Genomic DNA, 20,881 nt, shown 5'->3' with positions numbered 1-20,881 from the left:
TTTTCAAGAGTTCTATACAAATATAAGTATTTAGAATACTCTTTTTTGGGGGGTATCTGACTTCTTTCACCCAATATAATTTATTTTTTAATGATAATCATGTAATGTCTTATTAGTCAAATTAGTAAAGTTTGTTTTTAAATTAGACATCTTACTTCTGGTAAGTGTGACAAAGATACTCCTACTGCTTGCTGGGAAGAAGCATTAATTACTACAAGCTCACTGGAAATTAAAATTTGACATTACGCATAAAGACACTTAAAAACGGGACGCCTGGGTGGCTCAGTTGGTTAAGCAGCTGCTTTCGGCTCAGGTCATGATCCCAGCGTCCTGGGTTCGAGTCCCACATCGGGCTCCTTGCTCAGCAGGGAGCCTGCTTCTCCCTCTGTCTCTGCCTGCCATTCTGTCTGCCTGTGCTCGCTCTCGCTCCCTCTCTCTCTCTGACAAATAAATAAAATCTTTAAAAAAAATGTTTAAAAAAAGACTTAAAAACATTTATATACTCTGATTCAGTTGTTCCACTTTCAGAATTCTATTGTACAAAATCATAAATGGGTACATATGAAAAAATATTAACACATAATCTATAGCATTGAAAGTTTGGAAACAACATAAATGTCCATCAGAAAGGAAATGACTGTCCAATAGGTAGAATATGACATGACTATAAAATTACTAATATGGAGACTTTTTTAATGACATGGAAAATACTCAAGACAATGCTAAGTGAAAAAGCAGATACAAAACTGAAAATATAGGGCGCCTGGGTGGCTCAGTGGGTTAAAACCTCTGCCTTCGGCTCAGGTCATGGTCCCAGGGTCCTGGGATGGAGCCCCACATCAGGCTTTCTGCTCATCGGGGAGCCTGCTTCCCCCCTTTCTCTCTCTGTCTGCCTCTCTGCCTACTTGTGATCTCTGTCTGTCAGATAAATAAATAAAATCTTTTTTAAAAAACTGAAAATATGGGGTACCTGGGTGGCTCAGTGGGTTAAAGCTTCTGCCTTCTGCTCAGGACATAATCCCAGGGTCCTGGGATGGAGCCCCACATCGGGCTCTCTGCTCAGTGGGGAGCCTGCTTCCTCCTCTCTCTCTCTCTGCCTGCCTCTCTGCCTACTTGTGATCTGTCTGTCAAATAAACAAATAAAAATATCTTTTAAAAAAACTGAAAATATGTTTCTTAATAAAACTCTGGAAAAAATTGTATAAAATGTAATTAGAAAAAGATGAAAAATTTCTCCAAAATTGTGTTTATATCTGCAAAGTGGAATTACAGGTGATTTTAATTTTCTTCTTTATATTTTGCTTATATCTCCTTTACCAAAAGCATATATTGCTTTTACAATTAAAACAATAAAAAATGGGGCGCCTGGGTGGCTCAGTGGGTTAAAGCCTCTGCCTTCGGCATAGGTCATGATCCTGGGGTCCTGGGATCGAGACCCACATTGGGCTCTCTGCTCCGCAGGGAGCCTGCTCCCTCCTCTCTCTCTGCCTGCCTCTCTGCCTGCTTGTGATCTCTGTCAAATAAAATCTTTAAAATAAATAAATAAATAAAACAATAAAAACTAAGTTGTTTTAAAGAAAATGAAGAAAATCTAGTGTACCAATTATAAACTAACAAAACAAATTAAGATGTATATGTAGGAATAGAAACTCCTTGAAAAGAAGGGCTTTTTACAAAAAACTATCTTTATGCTCTACAATGGCACAGAATAAATATTTGTTGGTTTTTAAATTTTTATGTTCATATTATAAAATGTTTTCTTTTGGTAGTCGAAGAGTTATCTGATCCCATGATTCTGACTATCATTTATTTGGTTAGTCACCTGTGTCCCTGCCTATAACCTGTGTCTTTTCTGAAATACTAATCTCAAATTCATATATACTCAAATTCAAACTACTCAAATTTAATATATGCAAAACTGAAACTTGTCAACTTTGCCCTCCTTTCTCCCAAACCTCATCTTCCTCCTTCATCTGATATCTTTATTGATAATGCTACTATCTGTCCTGTTTTTTCAATCCAGAAACTCAAATCATCTTACATCTTCTCCTCTTTTTCCTCTTTTGTCCTGTTACCAAGACCTGATGATTCTACTTCCTAAATATTTCTTGATTTAGTCATGTTCTCTCCATTACCACAACCTGTATTTGGGCTCAGGTTTTCACCATTTCTAACTAGAGGTGCTAGAAATGGCAGCGGTTTCCTCCCCATCCCCACTCTTAGTAGGATTTAAGTATATTTTCATATACTACTTATATGTTGACATACTTATATATATTGTCTTTCATGTATTTTATTCCTATGTGCTATATCATATCCTAATTTTTTGCTGCAAACAACTTGACAACAAAAAAGACTTTTAAGCAGAGCTATTTATGTTTTCTACAAAATTAATCTCAATTTCCCTTTCTATTTCTTATGTTCTTTTTCTTTTTAGTCTTTTCCTTATTTACACCCCACATAAACATGTATATGTTGTGTATGTTTTTCCTCTGCAAAGAAAAATTCAAGATGTCCTAGTGCATTGATGGGTCCCCAAAAGCATCTGCATTTGTTGAAAAAAATTGAAATTGAAAAAAAAAATTCTGGGTGGTCTAAATTAAAACTGTTCCTGGAAACTTTCTTTTATATAATAATTTCATGAAAAGTGAAGCCACTTGCTTGAAGAACTATTTTCCTCCTATGTTCTCACAGCCCTGTCCAAAGAACAATGAAATGTTTGATTACCATAAATTTTTTTTTTTACATTCAGCAAAGAAGAGAGCTGTAAGAAATATTGCCAAAATTATGTTTAAAAAACAGTACTTTCTCAGTAGGAGCTTGTTTCAGTGACAGTCTTACCATTGTTTTTTAAGTTTACAAAAATGTATTCAGTTCCTCCACGCAGGGCTTGTATGTTTGTATCATCAAAGGGACAGAGTGTGCTTGTTTTGAGGAAGCACTATGATGGAATAGGAAAATCAGTGAATTATTTAAAGGATTTGGGTTCTAGTTCTAGTCCCTCTCAGCATCAGTTTTCTCATTTGTAAAATCAAGGTAACAGTTTTGTACAATTCAGGCTTTTGTAAAATTCAGGAAATAATACACTGTTTTCAGTCATGATCTTTAGAATTAGATAGCTCTGAATTAGAAATTCGGAATTTACTTGCTCTGGGATCTGTGACATACTGTTTAATCTCTCTGAGCCTCATTCTCCCCATACATAAACTACAACCATAATTGTGATAATTAGGTGAGAAATGGTATTGAAAGTTACTTCTATAATGACTGCCATAATGTACAACATTCTTTTTCTTTCCTTCATACATTTGTAATAGAGCAATTTGTGTAATTGTTTAAAGATTTGCTCTCCCACTAGACTACAAACTCCCACAGGAGAAAGACCATATAGCTTGTGTTTAAAGCTGTATCCCAATCTTCTTGCTAAGTGCCCATTATAAAATGTGCTCAATAAATATTTGTTGAATGGAAGAATGGTTGTTAAGTTCCCATTTCTTTCTCTTGTACAGGCAGTCAGTAAATGGCAAATGAATGAAATAATTTTAGAAAATAAAAAAATGTAACATATCATTAGTAATCATTATATGTCTGGCATACCACAAAAAGGAAACATCATTGTAAAACACACTGGTGTAAGAGTAATTTCCATCTAACATGCCCAGCCCACTGCATCATTTTCTTTTCCCAATGTTGTAAATACTAAAATCCTTTGAAAGCATAAATTCTCCCCTCTGAGGACGTATTTACTATGAAAAGAAAACCGCAGAAAATTCTGTTTGTGATATGGCTTGTGAAAACTAGAATTTAAAACTTGAGTTTAAAATCATGAGCATCCCAAGAAGTATAGGTTATCATCAGTCTCCCAAATGTGAACATGTTACATTACTATTTTTTAGACTTCATTAATTCAAATTTGAGATTTTTAAAATTAATAGATCAATTTTTAATAGATTTTATTTCTATAGATCAGTTTCAGGTTTACAGCAAAACTGAAAGGAAGGTACAGAGATGTCCCATGTTTTCCTTGACCCTACACATGCACAGCCTCCTCCAACATCAACATCTCCCACCAGAGTGGGACATTTGTTGTAACTGATGAACCTACATTGACATATTATTGTCAACTAAATTCCATAGATTATTCAGATTTTCTTAATTTTTATCAAATTTTCCTTTCCATGATCTTATTCAGGATACCTAGTTACATTCAGCTATCCTTTCCCCTTAAGCCCCTCTTGGCTGTGATAGTTTCTCACATTTGAAAAAAAGATTTTATTTATTTGACAGAGGGAAAGAGATAGTGAGAGAGGGAATACAAGCAAGGGGAGTGCGAGAGGGAGAAGCAGGCTTCCCGCTGAGCAGGGAGCCTGATGCAGGGCTCAATCCCAGGACCCTGGGATCATGACCTGAGCCAAAGGTGGATGCTTAACACCTGAGCCGCCCAGGTGCCTCAGTTTCTCACATTTTTCTGGTTTTTATGACCTCAAGAGTTCTGAGAAGTGGTCAGGTTTATTGAAGGATGCCTCTCTATTGAAATTCGTCTGAATTTTTTCTCATGATTAGACTAAGGTTGTAGGTTTTAGGGAGAAAGATCACAGAGTCTAAGTGTGTCATTTTCATCATATTAATGGTACATACTATCAGTGTGATATATCACTGTTAATGATGACCTAACCATCTCGCTGAAGTATAGTTTATTAGGTGTCTCCATTGTAGAAAAAAAAAGTTTTGGTTTACCTTTTCCATACCACACTCTTCAATTCAATTAATTAACATATAGTGTGTTATTGGTTTCAGAGGTGGAGTTCAGTGATTCATCAGTCTTATATAATACCCAATGCTCATTACATCATGTGCTCTTCTTAATGTCTATCACCCCATTCCCCCACACCCCTCCCCTCCAGCTACCCTACAACCCAGCAATTGCCCTACTAAGTATCTACCCTAAAGATACAAATGTAGTGATTTGGAGCACCTGCCCCCCAATGTTTATAGCAGCAATGTCCACAAAAGCCAAACTATGGAAAGAGCCCAGATGTCCATCGACAGATTATATATATATACATTATATATATAGATCTATATCTATATATATATATATAATGGAATATTACTCAGCCAGGAAAAAATAAAATCTTGCCATTTGCAATAATGTGGGTGGAACTAGAGGGTATTATGCTAAGTGAATTAAGTCAATCAGAAAAAGCCAATTATATGATCTCACTCATATGTGGAATTTAAGAAACAAAACAGAGGATCATAGAGGAAGGGAGGGAAAAGTAAAAGAAGACGGAATCAGAGAGGGAGATAAACCATTAGAGACTCTTAATCATAGGCAACAAACAAGGTTGCTGGAGGGGCCTGCTTCTCCCTCTCCTTCTGTCTGCCGCTTCTCCTGCTTGTACTCTCACTCTCTCAAATAAATAAAATCTTGAAAAAAAATAAATAAAACGTTTACCTTGATTTGAGTAGTAGCTGTTAGTCATAGCCTCTGGTGTTCTGCCTTTGTTTTTCCAGCTGCCAGCATCTGGCCAGTGTCAATCAGTAGGGACAAGGTTTGTGGATTGTACATTGATGTCTAGCTCCACCAAGTGGTAACAATTGGAATTAAGTTTGGCCGGATCTGTTCATTAAAAACGAGTAAACACAAGGAACATAATAAGGGTGAGTCAGAGTCTTAAAAAAAAAAAAAAAAAGGACTTCTAGCTGCATTTATACATCTACTTTATTTTAGAAAAAAGATTAAATTGAAAATTAGACAAATGGAAGATTTAATATCGTCCTCCTCTCTTCAGGATATACTCCCTGGTTACCCACGCCCCACTGTGGAGAATAGTGACCTCGAGAAATCCTTACGCATAAGGCCCAAAAGACAAATACAGCAATATTCACTGAGGTAACCGGTTTTATTTTTATTTTTACTTTTTTAAGATTTTATTTATTTGAGGGGCGAGCTGCCTTTGGCTCAGGTCATGACCTCTGGGTCCTGGGTTCGAGCCCCGCATCTCTCTCCCTGCTCAGCGGGGAGTCTGCCCCCCCCTCCCCGCCTGCCCCTCTGCCTGCTTGTGACCTTTCTCTTTCTGTCAAATAAATAAATAAAATCTTAAAAAAAAGATTTTATTTATTTGAGAGACAGAGTGAGCGAGCGAGAGAGGGCACAAGTGGGAGGTTGGGCAAAGGGGGCAGCAGGGAGCCCAAGGCAGACACTTCACCAACGGCCCAGAAGCCCTGTGGCAACTGTTTTTACTAACAAAATAATTTTGAAGCAATTTAAATGTCCATTAACAGGTAAATGATAAATTTTAAAATATTCCTTCAATGGAATATGTGTAGGCAATGGAATACCTTATAGCAGGTTAAGATAACTGGATTAGAGCTTGCTGTATCCCAGTGAATAAATCTCACAATATTGATGAGGAAAAAGGAAGTAGTAGGACGATTTGCAGTATATTACTTTAAAATATAAGCACTTTAAAACACATTAAATAATCCTGGGCACCTGGGTGGCTTGGTGGGTTAAACCTCTTCTTTCAGCTCAGGTCATGATCTCAGGGTCCTGGGATTGAGCCCAGCAGCAGGGTCTCTGCTCAGCAGGGAGCCTGCCTCTTCGTCTCTCTCTCTCTCTCTCTCTCTGCCTGCCTCTCTGCCTACTTGTGATCTCACTCTGCCAAATAAATAAATAAAATCTTTAAAAAAAGTTAAATAATCCTATATATTATTTACAGATACATACACATGCAAAAATAGTATGCACTCATGGATGGCTGTCTACATTAACAAAGTTAGGATAATGGTTATTTTGGAAAGGGAGCGGAGATTTGGGATTGAGGAGTGGCCTGGAACAAATGTGCTAAAATGTAGGATTAGAGAATGCTTAGAGATGAGTACCGTGTTATACATGTAATATGCCGAATAACTTACTATGCGTTTAAAATTACAATATAATTTTAAAATGGTCAATAAAAAGATTATATTTATTTAATTTTAATAAAGACTTTATTTATTTATTTGAAAGAGAGCTAGAGAGGAAACACAAGCAGGGGAAGTGGAAGGAGAAGCAGGCTTCCCGCTGAGCAGAGAGCCTGAGCTGGGGCTCGATCCCAGGACCCTGGGATCACGACCTAAGCTGAAGTGAGATGCTTAACGACTGAGCCACCCAGGTGCCCCTCAATAAAAAGATTTTAAAGATTTTTTATTTATTTGAGAGAGAGAGACTGCAAACTGGGAGAAGAGAGAGGGACAAGTGCAGTGTGTACTGAGCGCAGAATCTGACACGGGGCTCAGTCTCCTGACCCTAAAAATCAGGATATGAGCTGAAATCAAGAGGTGGATACTTAACCGACTGAGCCACCCAGGCACCCCACAGTGAAAAGATTTTTAAAAGTTACCCCAAAGAAGATATAGGAGGGGGGCGCCTGGGTGGCTCAGTGGGTTAAGGCCTCTGCCTTCGGCTCAGATCATGATCCCAGCGTCCTGGGATCGAGCCCCACATCGGACTCTCTGCTCAGCAGGGAGCCTGTTATCTCCTCTCTCTCTGCCTGCCTCTCTGCCTACTTGTAATCTCTGTCTGTCAAATAAATAAATAAAATCTTTAAAAATAAAAAAAAGGAGATATAGGAGGAAAACTAGAAGGATAAAGCCAAAATTATTTTATGTTTACTCTATACCAGAGGAAACCCAATAGGAAATGGAGTGGTATAAAATTATCCACTTGAATGCTAAAATGACCAAAAATTATGATAGGCATTCTATTGGAGAGAATGAGCTAAGAGCTAAAATCTTCAAAAAACAAGGGAGAGTGACCTTGAGGGTATGCAGATGATTGTTACAAATAGAGATACTATTTGGTATCCTGGTGACAAGCTGGGGGTTTTTAGGGAGGAGAGAAGGATCATTTGGAAGGAACAAGGAGGACAAAGAACATACCTACTCCATGACAAGGCTCAGTGGGAGCAGGGGTGCAAAGGAAGCAGGGTCCTAGGGGAACCCCCTGCTTCCTTTAGAACAAGAAAGCTAAGGGTCTATTCAGAGGAGAGGATGAAGATACAGTAGTTTTTGTTGATGACAATAAGTAAATAAGTATGAAAGGATTAATGAAAAGTAAAACTTAGGATGGATCTGATGATTACATAAAGGCCTATGTAAAATGCAAATTGCTACCTAAATGTAAAATATCGTTGTTACCTCTTTAACTGCTTTGATTGTGGAAAAGCTCATTCTGCTTTCCTAGTTTGCTTTACATTAATTTGTATTTTCTAAATGGACAATATTCTTGTTCAGCCTTATTAATTTTTGTTTCTTATGGTTCCTCTTATATTCCCTACACCTCTTTTCTAAAATTTGTTTGGGGTGTGGGGAGAGAAACTCTCCTTTTAAGCAAAACACTATCATATAACTATAATTGCATAATGTCCTATTATTCTGGCTGTCTTAAACACAAATGTAACAATGACCGGAACTTTAGAGCGGGAGGAAAACTTAAAGATAACATAATGCAACCTTTTCATTTTACAATTGACCAGAGATAATGTGGTTTGCCAAATTTAACTGGTTGGTGACTAGCAGAACCGGGGCTAGAATCTATGTCTCCTCTCCTTTGGTTTCCTCAACATGTCTCCTCAACTTTGGTTTCTTTCTTTGGACAGCAGAAACAGAAAGTACCTGCTAGAGGGGCTCTCTGCTGGTGGTTAAGCACCAGCAGAAGCGGGTTTTGATGGCCGACTCCAAAGTCAAACCCTAAGTCTGTTACTTATTAGCTGTGTGACCTTGGCCATATAATGTAACTGCTCTGTGCCTCAGTTCCCTCCTCTACAAAACGGAAGGCATCTCCTTCATAAAGTTATTATAATGATTATATGAATTAACGCATGGAAAGAGTGACCACAAATCTGAGTTACTGTTTCTACTTAACATACACTCTCTTAGCTGTTGATATAAGAGATGAACAGAAGCCAGGGATTTTTTTAAAATTTTATTTTTTAAAGTAATATCTACACCTGGCATGCGGCTCAAAATCACAACCCCAAGATCAAGCATTGCCTGCTCTACCTCCTCAGCCAGTCAGGTGCCCCAGCAGAGGCTAGGGATTTTACCCACAGATGTTTGTTTGTTTAAAGATTTTATTTATTTATTTGACAGAGAGAAATCACAAGTAGTCGGAGAGGCAGGCAGAGAGAGAGGGAAGCAGGCTCCCTGCTGAGCAGAGAGCCCGATGCGGGACTTGATCCCAGGACCCTGAGATCATGACCTGAGCCGAAGGCAGCGGCTTAACCCACTGAGCCACCCAGGTGCCCTTACCCACAGATGTTTTCGTTTGGTCTGGGGTTTAAGAAACCAAACCAAACCAAACCACCACCACCACCACCAACAACAACAAAAACAAACATGCCTGAGAACATGTTTACAAATCTGGATAGATCACATAGAGGATCTAAATACCTAGTCTCTCTCAAAAACTGGAAGGTCCAGCAACTAAGTCAGAATTCTAATGTAATAGCAATCGGCTGGAGCTAAGATGGCTGCCCCCTTTAATCCACACCACTCACATAAGGTATATATGTGTACCAGCACCCTTCTAGTTTCCATCACAACTTTACCTGCCTTTACTGTATGTCTTTGAAATAGGACCCCAGACTAAGACAGTCTCTGCTCTCAAGGAACTCACAATCCCATAGGTGAGATGCATCTGCTAAAAAATTCACAATATGATAGAAAACAAATACAAAGTTGCAGAATACAAAGTACAGCAGCAGTCTGAAGGGTTGGTGATGCATGTTGTCAAGAAAGTGGATTTGAAAAAGAAAAGGAGTGGAAGAGGATGCAGAGAGAGCAGAGAGAACAGGATGTGCAAAGACATTGGAATGGGAAACAGTTTGTGTGTTTAGCAACTGAAGAGTTCAGTTTTGGAGAATATAGTAAGAGAAGTAGGCTGACACTAGATAATAAAAGTCTCTTAATTTGGATTTTACCCTGTAGAAATGGGTAGAACTTGAAATGGTTTCTGTCATTAAATTCTAAATTGAGGGGCACCTGGGTGGCTCAGTGAGTTAAGCCTCTGCCTTCAGCTCAGGTCATGATCTCAGGGTCCTGGGATTGAGCCCCTCATCAGGCTCTCTGCTCAGCAGGGAGCCTGCTTCCCCCTCTCTCTCTGCCTGCCTCTCTGCCTACTTGTGACCTCTCTCTCTCTGTGCCAAATAAATAAATAAAAATCTTTTAAAAAATTCTAAATCGAACTTTAATGTAATTATGCCAGGATACCCTTACCATTCTCCTTCAGATGTCTTGGACCTGGTTGGAGAAATAAATGCTGTACAATCCACAGTATTCTATAAAATATTTCAATAGCAAATTGCCACTGCAAGAAGAATCTCTGTCTTCTGAAGAGTGGTTAAAACACAGTTTTTAGATTTGTCTGCAAATTAAGTTTCCTTATTTGCAAAGTGGGAATAATAATAGTATCTACTTCAGGACTATTAAACTGAGAATTAAACTCACTATGACTAATGTAAAGAGCTTACCAGGGTAAGAGTAGTCAATGATGAATTATGATTATGATATTTATTGAGTCTTCCTTGTCTATTTTACCTATAATTGAGAAGATATAACATTTAATTGAATCAGATATGTATTTTTCATTGAAAACTGAAGTTAAGGGGACCTGGGTGGCCCTGTTGTTGGTTATGTGTCTGCCTTCAGTTCCGGTCATAATCCCAGGGTCCTGGGATCTGTCCCCTACTGGGTTCCCTGCTCAGCAAGGAGTCTGCTTCTCCTTCTGCCCCTGACCCCTGCTCGTGCTCTCTCTCAAAAATAAATAAATAAAATATTAGAAAAGGAAACTGAGGTTAAATCAAGCCTGGTGGCTTCCATCTGCATGCTGTATGTAGTAAAAAATGAATGCAAAACAATACCAAATGAAAATGTCAAGATAAAACTTCCTTCCCTTCCATATTATTGGTTGCAAATGTTTCAAGAACGACTTAAAGATTTTTGTGCAACATGCTGCAAATTATCGACTGTAGTTACTAATTAAATATAATGGGTTATTAGCGGTAATAAATGTCCTTAGGTAAAAGAGAAATTTTCCAGTTCCTCCAGGCTCAACGAGGAGGAACACCCTCAGGCAAAAGACCTTTTCACATCTAACAGTAACATCTTGGGATAGCCAGGGAGCTCGGGCAATCACTTGGCGGGAAAAGAATAAATACAGACCAAATTCACACAATCTGTTTCTGTTTTAGTTTATAAACTGCGAACGAGTCTGTCAATTGTTGTGCCTTGTGGGACTTGAAGTCCACAAGCAAGAAGTGACCGGGGTTGTTGCAGCTTGGAAGGCGGCAGCCCCTGCAGGTCTGAGTAGTAAGGACTACGACTACCGACACGCATTGCAAGGCCGCGCCGTAATTACGGGCAACCAACCATCCCCGAGCAGGGCAAGCCCCACCCCCCCGGCTCGAAGGACGGCCTCCACCAATGGCAGAGCTCCCAGCGCAGAGCCTGCGGGTTAGGTTGTGAGGCTCGGGCCGGGGGCGGGGAGGAGCTGAGGGGGTTCAGAACGCGCTCGGCCGCTGGGTGGGTCGGGGCGTTTGGCGCGCCCTTCATTGAAGCGGCGGTGGCTGGGCTGGGCACCGGGAGTGGGAAGCGACGGCGCGGCTGGAAAATGCCAGTCCATTCCCGAGGGGATAAGAAGGAGACAAACCATCACGATGAGATGGAGGTGGACTACGCTGAAAACGAGGGGAGCAGCTCGGAGGACGAGGACACGGAAAGCTCGTCGGTCTCCGAGGATGGAGATAGCTCAGGTGTGCAACCCTCTGGGGCCGGGACCCTGAGCCCTCGCGCTGGGCTCGCGACAGGCCGCTCTCCGCACGCCGGGCAGCTGCGTCCTGCTGGGAGTGCGGGGCGGGGAGAGAGGGAAGGGGCGGAGACTGGCTCCCGGCCCTCGGCAGCACCGGGACTCGTCGTGGGGAGCTGCCTGGCTCCAGGCGGGTCCCTGCTGGCGGGGCGGGACCGGGCGCGGGCCTGGGCTTGCCCAGCTCCGGGACGCTGTGCTGTCCTGTTCGCGGTCGGACCCGCCCCGGGACCTCCGGGCAGTGCTGGGGGCTGTGGACCAAAGCCGGGAATACCCCGCAGCTTTTTGGGAGACCTTGGAAATGCCTCTTGGCCCCAGACCACCGACTTTTTTTCTTATTTTTATCTTTCCAGCCCTTCTCAACCTGGGGGGGGGGGGTTTCAGGGCCGAGGTTAGTTAGATTTGAGCCTGTTCTTGGCTGGTTTAGAATTTGTTAATCTCAGTTTCCGAGTCAGCCTGTCAGTCAGCTCTTGACATCAGTGCTCAGGCGGGGGCTGACTTGGAGCTGTCCCATTTATGGCATCTGAACTTTGCAAGACTGAGAATATCCCAAGATTAGGGGTGATTTTGGGTCTTCATATGCTTTTATTTTTTTATTTATTTATTTATTTTTAAAGATTTTATTTATTTATTTGACAGAGAGAAATTACAAGTACACTGAGAGGCAGGCAGAGAGAGAGAGAGAAGGAAGCAGGCTCCCTGCTGAGCAGAGAGCCCGATGCGGGACTCGATCCCAGGACCCTGAGATCATGACCCGAGCCGAAGGCAGCGGCTTAACCCACTGAGCCACCCAGGCGCCCCTTCATATGCTTTTAAATTCGTTGATTTGGAGCAGCTCTGAAATTTTCCAAATCTTTTCTTCCCTGCAATCTTTAATAATTTGGGGCTTTTTCAGGTTTTTGGGGTCGGAAGGCCAACTAACATCATGGGTCAATTTTGCAAACATTTAGGATGGTTATTAAAAAAGGAAATGGAATATGTGATTGCCTGGGTTCTTTTTCTTTTTTCCATGTGATGAGGATGAAACTTGAACTTCTTTGTCTTGGCCTGATTTTGGTCATGTAAAGCAAGCATTTGATGACAGTCTGTTAATGCCCTGACACCCTCTTTTTCAGATTTCTCTTTCAAAACAAATCTCCATGGAAGTATGTAATTTCAATCAATAAGTTAGTCATTCCCCAAATAGGCATTTATGAGTGATTTCCTTGAGCTGCACTGGGCACCACTCAGTGTTGAGGTATAAAAAAATAGTTATGATCTGATTTCAGTTAAACAGCTGTCATAAATTAGTACTTGATACTCAAACTACCAAATGAATACTTAACTGTAAACAATGCTATAGTATTTTCAGAGGCAGAGGAAATCTTTCAGAATAGGGTGGTCAGCAAAGGCTAGTTGAAAAAAGGGGGATTATTTTAATTAACTTGAAGAATGGCTAGAATTTGGATTGGGGTCATATGTTGGCTTGGGAGGAATATAAGAAAAAGTGCAACACCTAGAGTTTAAGGCTTATTCAAAAGAGTGAGAAACCAGTTTTGGTGGGAGAAGGATTTGACCTGGAAAAGAAAAAGAAGATATAGATGTGAAAGATTTTGAAGAAAAGCACAGAACAGGTTTGATATATGCAAGTTTAGGAATGAAGGTAAAAGAGGAAAACCTCAGATACAAGGAGAATGCATAGAAATAGAAAAGTGAAAGATTTTAGATGAAGACGAAAGTTAAGAGTATTTCAGACATGTTGCTTTTGAGGTGATGGTGGTATATTTAAGTCAGTGTCAACTGGCAGATGGAAATGTGGCATTGGAACCTGCCTGGGATAGGAAGCATAATTTGGAGGTCACCTGTCTAGCCATTGAAGTAGGTGAGATTTCAAAAGTAAGCAACGAGAACATCTGGGATGTACATGAATACATTTTCTAGATCTGTAAAAACACTTCATCTTCAAGTGTCCTTTGTTTTTTTGATGGGATATAGGATCTCACAAAATGACATTAATTTGTTAAAATTCTCCCTAATTTTTATGCTTTTGTGATTATTGATTTTTTAAAAAATATTTTTGACAACTCTCTGACAAACAGAGATCACAAGTAGGCAGAAAGGCAGGTAGAAAGAGAGAGGGGGAAGCAGGCTCCCAGCTGAGCAGAGAGCCTGATTCGATGCGAGTCTTGATCCCAGGACCCTGAGATCATGACCTGAGCCGAAGGCAGAGGCTTAACCCACTGAGCCACCCAGGTGCCCTGATTTTTCATTGATTTTTATTCCATCCCAGAAAATAATGGACAACTTAATTTTGAAGAAGGTAATAATAATTTGAACTACAAAAGTCAAGTTTTTTAAATGCAAAGACATTATTTAAATAAATTATGTGGTTTGCTTCTTGTGAAAGCATTTCTTTTCTGCCATATCTTTTATGTTAAACTTCCATAGTTTTATTCTTCCCAAACCTTGGTACTAAGCAGGTCCTGAAGCTATAAAACAAAACAAAACAAAACACTCTACAATCCAGAGATACTGGGAAGTGAGTCATCTTGAGGGACCAAGTTTTAAATAGCCAAAGAGTAAGCTATTAAGAGCCAGAAATAATTTTAATCTGTTTTAGGAAAGTTAAAAGAAAAATGAGCCCTTGCTCAGTTTCTTGCTGTATGGTAACTGCACACAATTTAACTCTTTCTCATAGTTTGACGTTTATTTGATGCAGATCAAGAGGCAGATCATCTTGTGCTTCACTTATTTTGAAGTGTTGAATATATGTGATGTAAAAATAGAAGATATGGAAAATAGGAGAGAGCTGGTAATTAACAGTTGCTTTCTTTCAAAAGTTTGCTTGTTTTTCTCTTCATATTCCTTTTTCTCATTTACTGACAGTAATTTGGGGAGAGGGAACAATGAGAATATGAGTAGGAGACCAAGATATCTTGTGGTAAACAGAATGAAATTAGTTTTCTTTTTATTTGATTGGCAAGTCAGTCACATAAGCATTTCTGAAAGAAGAATTCCAAAAGTGTTTTTGAGCAGTGTCCTTTCATGGACATAATCATTTAGGTGCTTAAGTTCTATTGAGTTGATGGAAAATAAACCAAAAGTGGTAATTTTTTTAAAAAAGATTTTATTTTTTTATTTGACAGAGAGAGATCACAAGTAGGCAGAGAGGCAGGCAGAGAGAGAGAGAGAGAGGAAGAAGCAGGCTCCCTGCCGAGCAGAGAGCCGGATGCGGGACTCGATCCCCAGGACCCTGAGATCATGACCTGAGCTGAAGGCAGAGGCTTAACCCACTGAGCCACCCAGGCGCCCCCGAAAGTGGTATAATTACTTCATATAGTATAGCTTGATGTCAGCCCTTTAAGCTTTAATTCTCTTTTTTATTTTAGGTTAAAATCTGTAGTGCAAATTATTTTGGTTAAATATTTATTTTCTCTTAAGGCTGAATATAGGCCTTGCATATCTAATTTCATATTATAGTTTGGGGTGTGTGTGTGTGTGTTTCACTATTTTCATTAATATTCAGATAATTTGGAACATAAAATTAAGTTTTTCTTTGCTATTTGCCTTTTATTAACAGAAATGGATGATGAAGACTGCGAAAGAAGAAGAATGGAATGTTTAGATGAAATGTCCAATCTAGAAAAACAGTTTACCGATCTCAAGGATCAGTAAGTAGTGATGTCAGAAGGTCATTGTCACTGAATCTCAATCATGTCACTTGTATATTAGCACAAGAGAAATTCTATTTACTCTAAAGTATTTTCCTTTTTGTATTTTATGGGACTGACCCATCTGAAAGAGGCTTCAACTGTGGTTTGCCTCCTGAAGACCTCATTAACTCAACTGAGGATTTTGAGGCAGGTTTTTTTGGGGGGGTATAATAACATTTCTATATGGATGTTGGTATTAAAATGTTTTCCCTGGCTTGTTGCACTCTTGGTTCTAATCCGCTTCATTCATTTCTTTGTTAGGTAATTGGATAAAGATAGCATTTTTAGAATTTTTTTTTTCTTTAGAATTTTAGAATAGGAAAATATTTCCCAAGAATGGTATAGTGCTTTTTGTTTATATCAACATTGGATAGTACGTACATGTTTTCACATTATTTAGTTTGCTCCTTGCAGCAACTCTGTAAGGTTGGAAGATAGCCTTATCTCCATTTTACCTGTGAGAAAATTAATGCTCAGAGGAGTAAAGTGATTTGCCCACAGTTCATCAGAAAATGATAAACTAAGCCGGGCCTTCTGCCTCCTAGTATTATGGCGTTCCTTCCACTAAGGCACATTACTTTGGAGGAAATATAGTGGAGTAGAAAAAGCATAGCTTCTGAATCCAGGCTTTCTTCACAGATTAAAAAGGTATAATAGTGGCTTTTTTATTGTTAACTGTAAGGATTTTATAAGCAGTATGTGAAATTCTTCGTCTTGGCTGGCGCACAGTGGGTGTTAATTAGATACTCTTTTCTACCCCTTCTTCATAATACCTGAACTCTTATGAGCAGTTGCTTACACAAGAATGGGCCCCAGTGATTTGAGAAAACAGAATAGATGCAGATGAAGATTAAAAAAAAAATCTTAAGGGTGAACTTTTACTTTGAAACTTGCTGGCAGAGTCATGGGGCATAACAACTTATTAGGAATTGTAAATGAAAGAAACTTCTGAGAATATGGACACCTTAATTCATTTAGAAGCTGGCTTTTCCTGAATTCTTCATAATTTTGCTACTCTGTTCTCTTGCGTTTTCCCTAGAGAGGTCCAAAGAAGAGATGAAAACATGCTTAATATCTGGAATTGCCAGACTAAACGGGGACAGATTTGTTTACTAAATGAATCCTGCTGTTTATGCCATTTCTGGTCTTAACTTTCATTAGTATGAGAGGTGAATATATAAATGTGTCAAGCTAGTGCAACAAATTAATACAACTAATCCAAAGTTTAAAATTTTTTGCTCAAAAAAACATGGTATCATTTTTTTATTCTAAAGATTTACATTATTAATTTTAAATTAAAATTAGTTTGGATCGCCAGAGGATCCATTATTTGGGCAGCATGGAGAGTTCATCCAGGATCATTCTGAAAAAAAGGAAGCAAATTTGTGTTTTTGTATTTTAGTATAGGTAAGCCATGAATGAATAATTCTCATACAATTAATTAAGATATACCTATTGAACTTTTAAAATATATTTTATGGTTTTCCAAGAAATGAAGAGTACTGCATAGTTCCAGTATAAGACATTACCAAGGAACACTTTGCAACTAGTCACTCTTTAAGCCTAATCTTGTTCATCTTGGGGCTGGCATTTGCCTTGATTTTTGCTTTTTCATGGCTTATTATGACCACAAGCCAGGTCCCCCACCAGCCTCATTCATCTCAGAAAGTATTAAAAGTAGACCCATTACCACTACTAATAGGATTATTTCTCAAGGAATTGGTATTCAGAAATATATTTTAGAAATAATCTTTGCACTAGGTTTATAATTATCTTATTTTTTCATGTGCCTCAATGCTATTTTTATCCTGTTGTACTGTGTATCTCTGTAAGCTGTCTCAAATCCTCTTTAGAAGAGGTGGGAAATATAATAATAATAGAACAACAACAAAAAGAAGTTATCCTGCTTCAACAACAAGTTATCCTGCTTCTCCGGTTTTAACACTCTTTTCATAGGGCAAAAATATACCATTTGCAGTTTGTATACTGGTGGAAGTTTCTCCTACCTTGTTAAAAAGATGGAGGAACTGAAACCACCTGAGTTTCCACTTATTTCAATGTCTGTAGCCAATAAACATGAATTGGTTTTCTACTCTGAATAGTATTGTGGATGTTTGTGAGGAACTCATGATTGTTGCCTTTGATGAGTTAGTATCTGAATTTCAAGGTTTTTTTTTTTTTTTAAAGATTTTATTTATATATTTGACAGAGAGAGATCACAAGTAGGCAGAGAGAGAGAGAGAGGAGGAAGCAGGCTCCCTGCTGAGTAGAGAGCCCAATGCGGGACTCGATCCCAGGACCCTGAGATCATGACCTGAGCCGAAGGCAGCGGCTTAACCCACTGAGCCACCCAGGCGCCCCTCAAGGTTGTTGAAATCATGCTGATATTGAGGAATCTCTTCTTTTAAAAGTGTAATTACCTGTTATTAACTCACATATCTTGTTCATTTAAGCTGCTGTTCACCTATTAGAGATACCTTATCAATATTTTAAATTTGATGTTTTTTAGGTTTAGTCTTCATTTGCATGAAATTTTTAGCATTTTGCCTAAAGTTATATTTATGATTTCAAAAACTATAAGTATCATGTAGTTTTACACATTCGTTGTATCTTAGTTTTAGAAAAATTTAACACAGATATGAAAATGTATTATTGGCAGTTAACTCAGATAATTTTTCCTTTTTTTGTTAAAAAATTTATTGTATTAACACCCAAACTTGCTCAATTTCTTCAGAATCATCATATAAATCTTTATGCTAATTATCAGTTATAAACACCAATATTGATTATCTTGGTTTTTTTTTGAAGGTTTCTATTTTAATTCCAGTTAATGTACAGTGTTTTATTAATTGCAGGTGTACAATGTAGCGATTCAACAATTCCATAATCACTTGGTGCTCATCACAATGAGTGCATCTGTTAATCCTGATCACCTATTTAACCCATTTCCATCCCCCTCCCTAATTGTCTTAATTGTATTGGTTTATATCTTCAAGAAGAAGATATGAAAGTCAGGTACTGTAAAGTTTTCAAAAGCCAACTGCTAATTATACTAACACCTACAAGGATAATCAGTGGTTTCTTTCAGCAGTTACTACCTGCCCTTCTTATGACACATTCTTCACCGATGAGAATGTAATGAATGGCAAAAAAAAAAAAAGAGTTTACAAAATGATCTTAAATTGTGTTTTGTTTTGAGAGAGAGAGTGTGTGTGCACAAGCAGGGGTAGGGAGAAGGTGAGAGAGACTCTAAAGCAGGATTGGTCTCACAACCTCAAGATCATGACCTGAGTGGAAATCAAGAGTCTGGTGCTTTACTGACTGAGCCACCGGATGCCTCAGTGATTTCAAATTGTCAATCTGCTTTGAAATTTTTAGCATATCTTTAAAATGCAACAAAGCCAGGATTAAAAGTGCGTTTCATAGAGAAGGACAATGAAAACATCTTCCTGTTAAAGAGTTCCATCCTGCAGGATTATTGCCACAATGAGTAGTCTCAGGTACTCAGTCATTGATAATCAAGGTAAAGTTATTACTGTGACAGCTGGCAAAGTAGAGTATTTGTATGTAAATTCATAAATACAACAACAGGGGTCTCCTACGAGTTCATTTTCCCAATCACTGAGCAACACCTTTTGTTCTAGTTTCTTCATTTCCAGTCCAGACAAACTGTTATGCAGATCACAAGTTCTATAGCCTTTGGTTTTTACCTCCATCACTTTCTTCTTTGTAAAAACCATGTAGGCCGAATAGAACACAGACTCCTTTTCAGGAACAATGAAGAGAACCCAGGGAATTAACTATTTTGACAATGAGTAATATCTCTATCTAAATTATCCAAAATGATATCTTTGTTTCTTTTAAGCTCAGTGTTTAAATAAATTTTTTGCCTAGAACTGATTTATTGTCCTGCAGTTAAAACAAAACCAGAAATCTAGAGTGCAAAAAAAGTAGTATCTTAATTGTATTTTTGTACTGTGAATTAATCATTAAAAAATGATACATCAAAAAAAAAAAGAGAAAAATACCTACTTTGTGATTACATGCATAAAGTCAAATAATGTAACTGAGTTTTTCACTTGAGATTAAGACAAAAATACATTTGTTAGGTTATTAGAATATGAATGATACTAGGAAGAGAGAATGTATAGAAATGGTAAACTGTTAGCCTTTGTTGGGCTTTTAAAATTAATATTTTAATTTTTGCTTTGTTAAGACTTTATAAAGAACGATTAAGTCAGGTGGATGCAAAACTACAAGAAGTCATAGCTGGAAAAGCACCAGAATATTTGGAACCACTGGCAACTTTACAAGAAAATATGCAAATTCGTACAAAGGTAGCAGGTAGGAAAGTGAAACATCTTTTCCATACAGTAGAATACGAACTCTTCACTAGACTTGAAAGGTATTTGTCAAGTGAGTGTTTCTTGTTAATGAAATCACAAATATATTTACAGTGAAAAGAGTATTTCAGTCAATCAGCCCACAATTATTTAATAAATACCTCTTGCTTTCCTCTGTTACTGTGGGGGGAATAAAAAAAAAAAAAAGAAAAAAGTCCTTAGATTGCTTGCAATGTTGTTGAGAAGATACTTTCACATGTAAAACAATTAGAAACATGACATTTTATTAAGAGCAATTGTTACTATTTCAGTTTAATTTCTTGTTAGATAAATTGAGTTTCAATTTAAGTACTCAGTCTTCCATTTGTAATTGGGATCCAGCCTCAGAATTGTGTCCTAGCACTCATGACAAGGGATATATCTATTTGAAGATCACTTATGATTTTTCATAATTAGGCTAAAACTGGATTTTAGCTAATGCTAATATTTTTTTCTTTTGGGGGGACACTAACTGATCTTCCTGCACCTATTATGTAATGCCTAAGGCATTCTTTATTATAAGTTCTTTTTGTACTAAATCTACCTTAGGCCAAAATTTATTCTTGAATGCTTAATATTAAATATGTAGATGATGTGATACTTGCTATCTTTGCATACTTGGTTAGCACACCCTGAAAAGGAAATAAGTCCTTAATTTTCTTTGACAGTCTAAAAGAAATGAGTGAGACTTACTGGATATTTAGGAAATACTACTTGAGTCACTCACTTTTTTACTGTGTGGCCTCATTTATTTTTTGATTGTACAAAGAATAGTGTATGTGTGAATGTATAGCTAATGGCCTAGTTCCAGATATCTGTCCCATGCCTTTACCATACAAGAAAGGACTACATTTCTAGGGTCAACTGTGGCATGGAGTTTGGTATATATATCTGAAGCTCTGAGTTTGTTGTTTTTTGACGTATTTGCATAGCCATGTTGCCTATTTTATACTACTGTC

General features: G+C 38.2%; 1 protein-coding gene across 2 annotated transcripts in view; it reads left to right on the top strand.

Moving 5' to 3' along the window:
- The first annotated feature begins 11,452 nt into the window (after positions 1–11,452).
- Positions 11,453–20,881, top strand: part of BRMS1L (BRMS1 like transcriptional repressor) — a 32,126-nt gene continuing 22,697 nt past the window's right edge. Inside the window, exons 1-3 of one of the 2 annotated variants that reach the window (XM_082736690.1) lie at positions 11,453–11,798; positions 15,408–15,498; positions 19,757–19,884. In XM_082736690.1, the coding sequence (XP_082592816.1) occupies positions 11,657–11,798; positions 15,408–15,498; positions 19,757–19,884 (361 nt within the window). In that variant the 5' untranslated portion in view covers positions 11,453–11,656. The remainder of the gene's footprint in view (positions 11,799–15,407; positions 15,499–19,756; positions 19,885–20,881) is intronic. The other variant, XM_082736691.1, reaches the window with a different exon arrangement.

The sequence above is a fragment of the Mustela nivalis genome (assembly GCF_964662115.1).
Source record: "Mustela nivalis genome assembly, chromosome: 6".
NCBI classification, from domain to species: domain Eukaryota; kingdom Metazoa; phylum Chordata; class Mammalia; order Carnivora; family Mustelidae; genus Mustela; species Mustela nivalis.
This window is presented reverse-complemented; position numbering and strand designations above follow the sequence as displayed.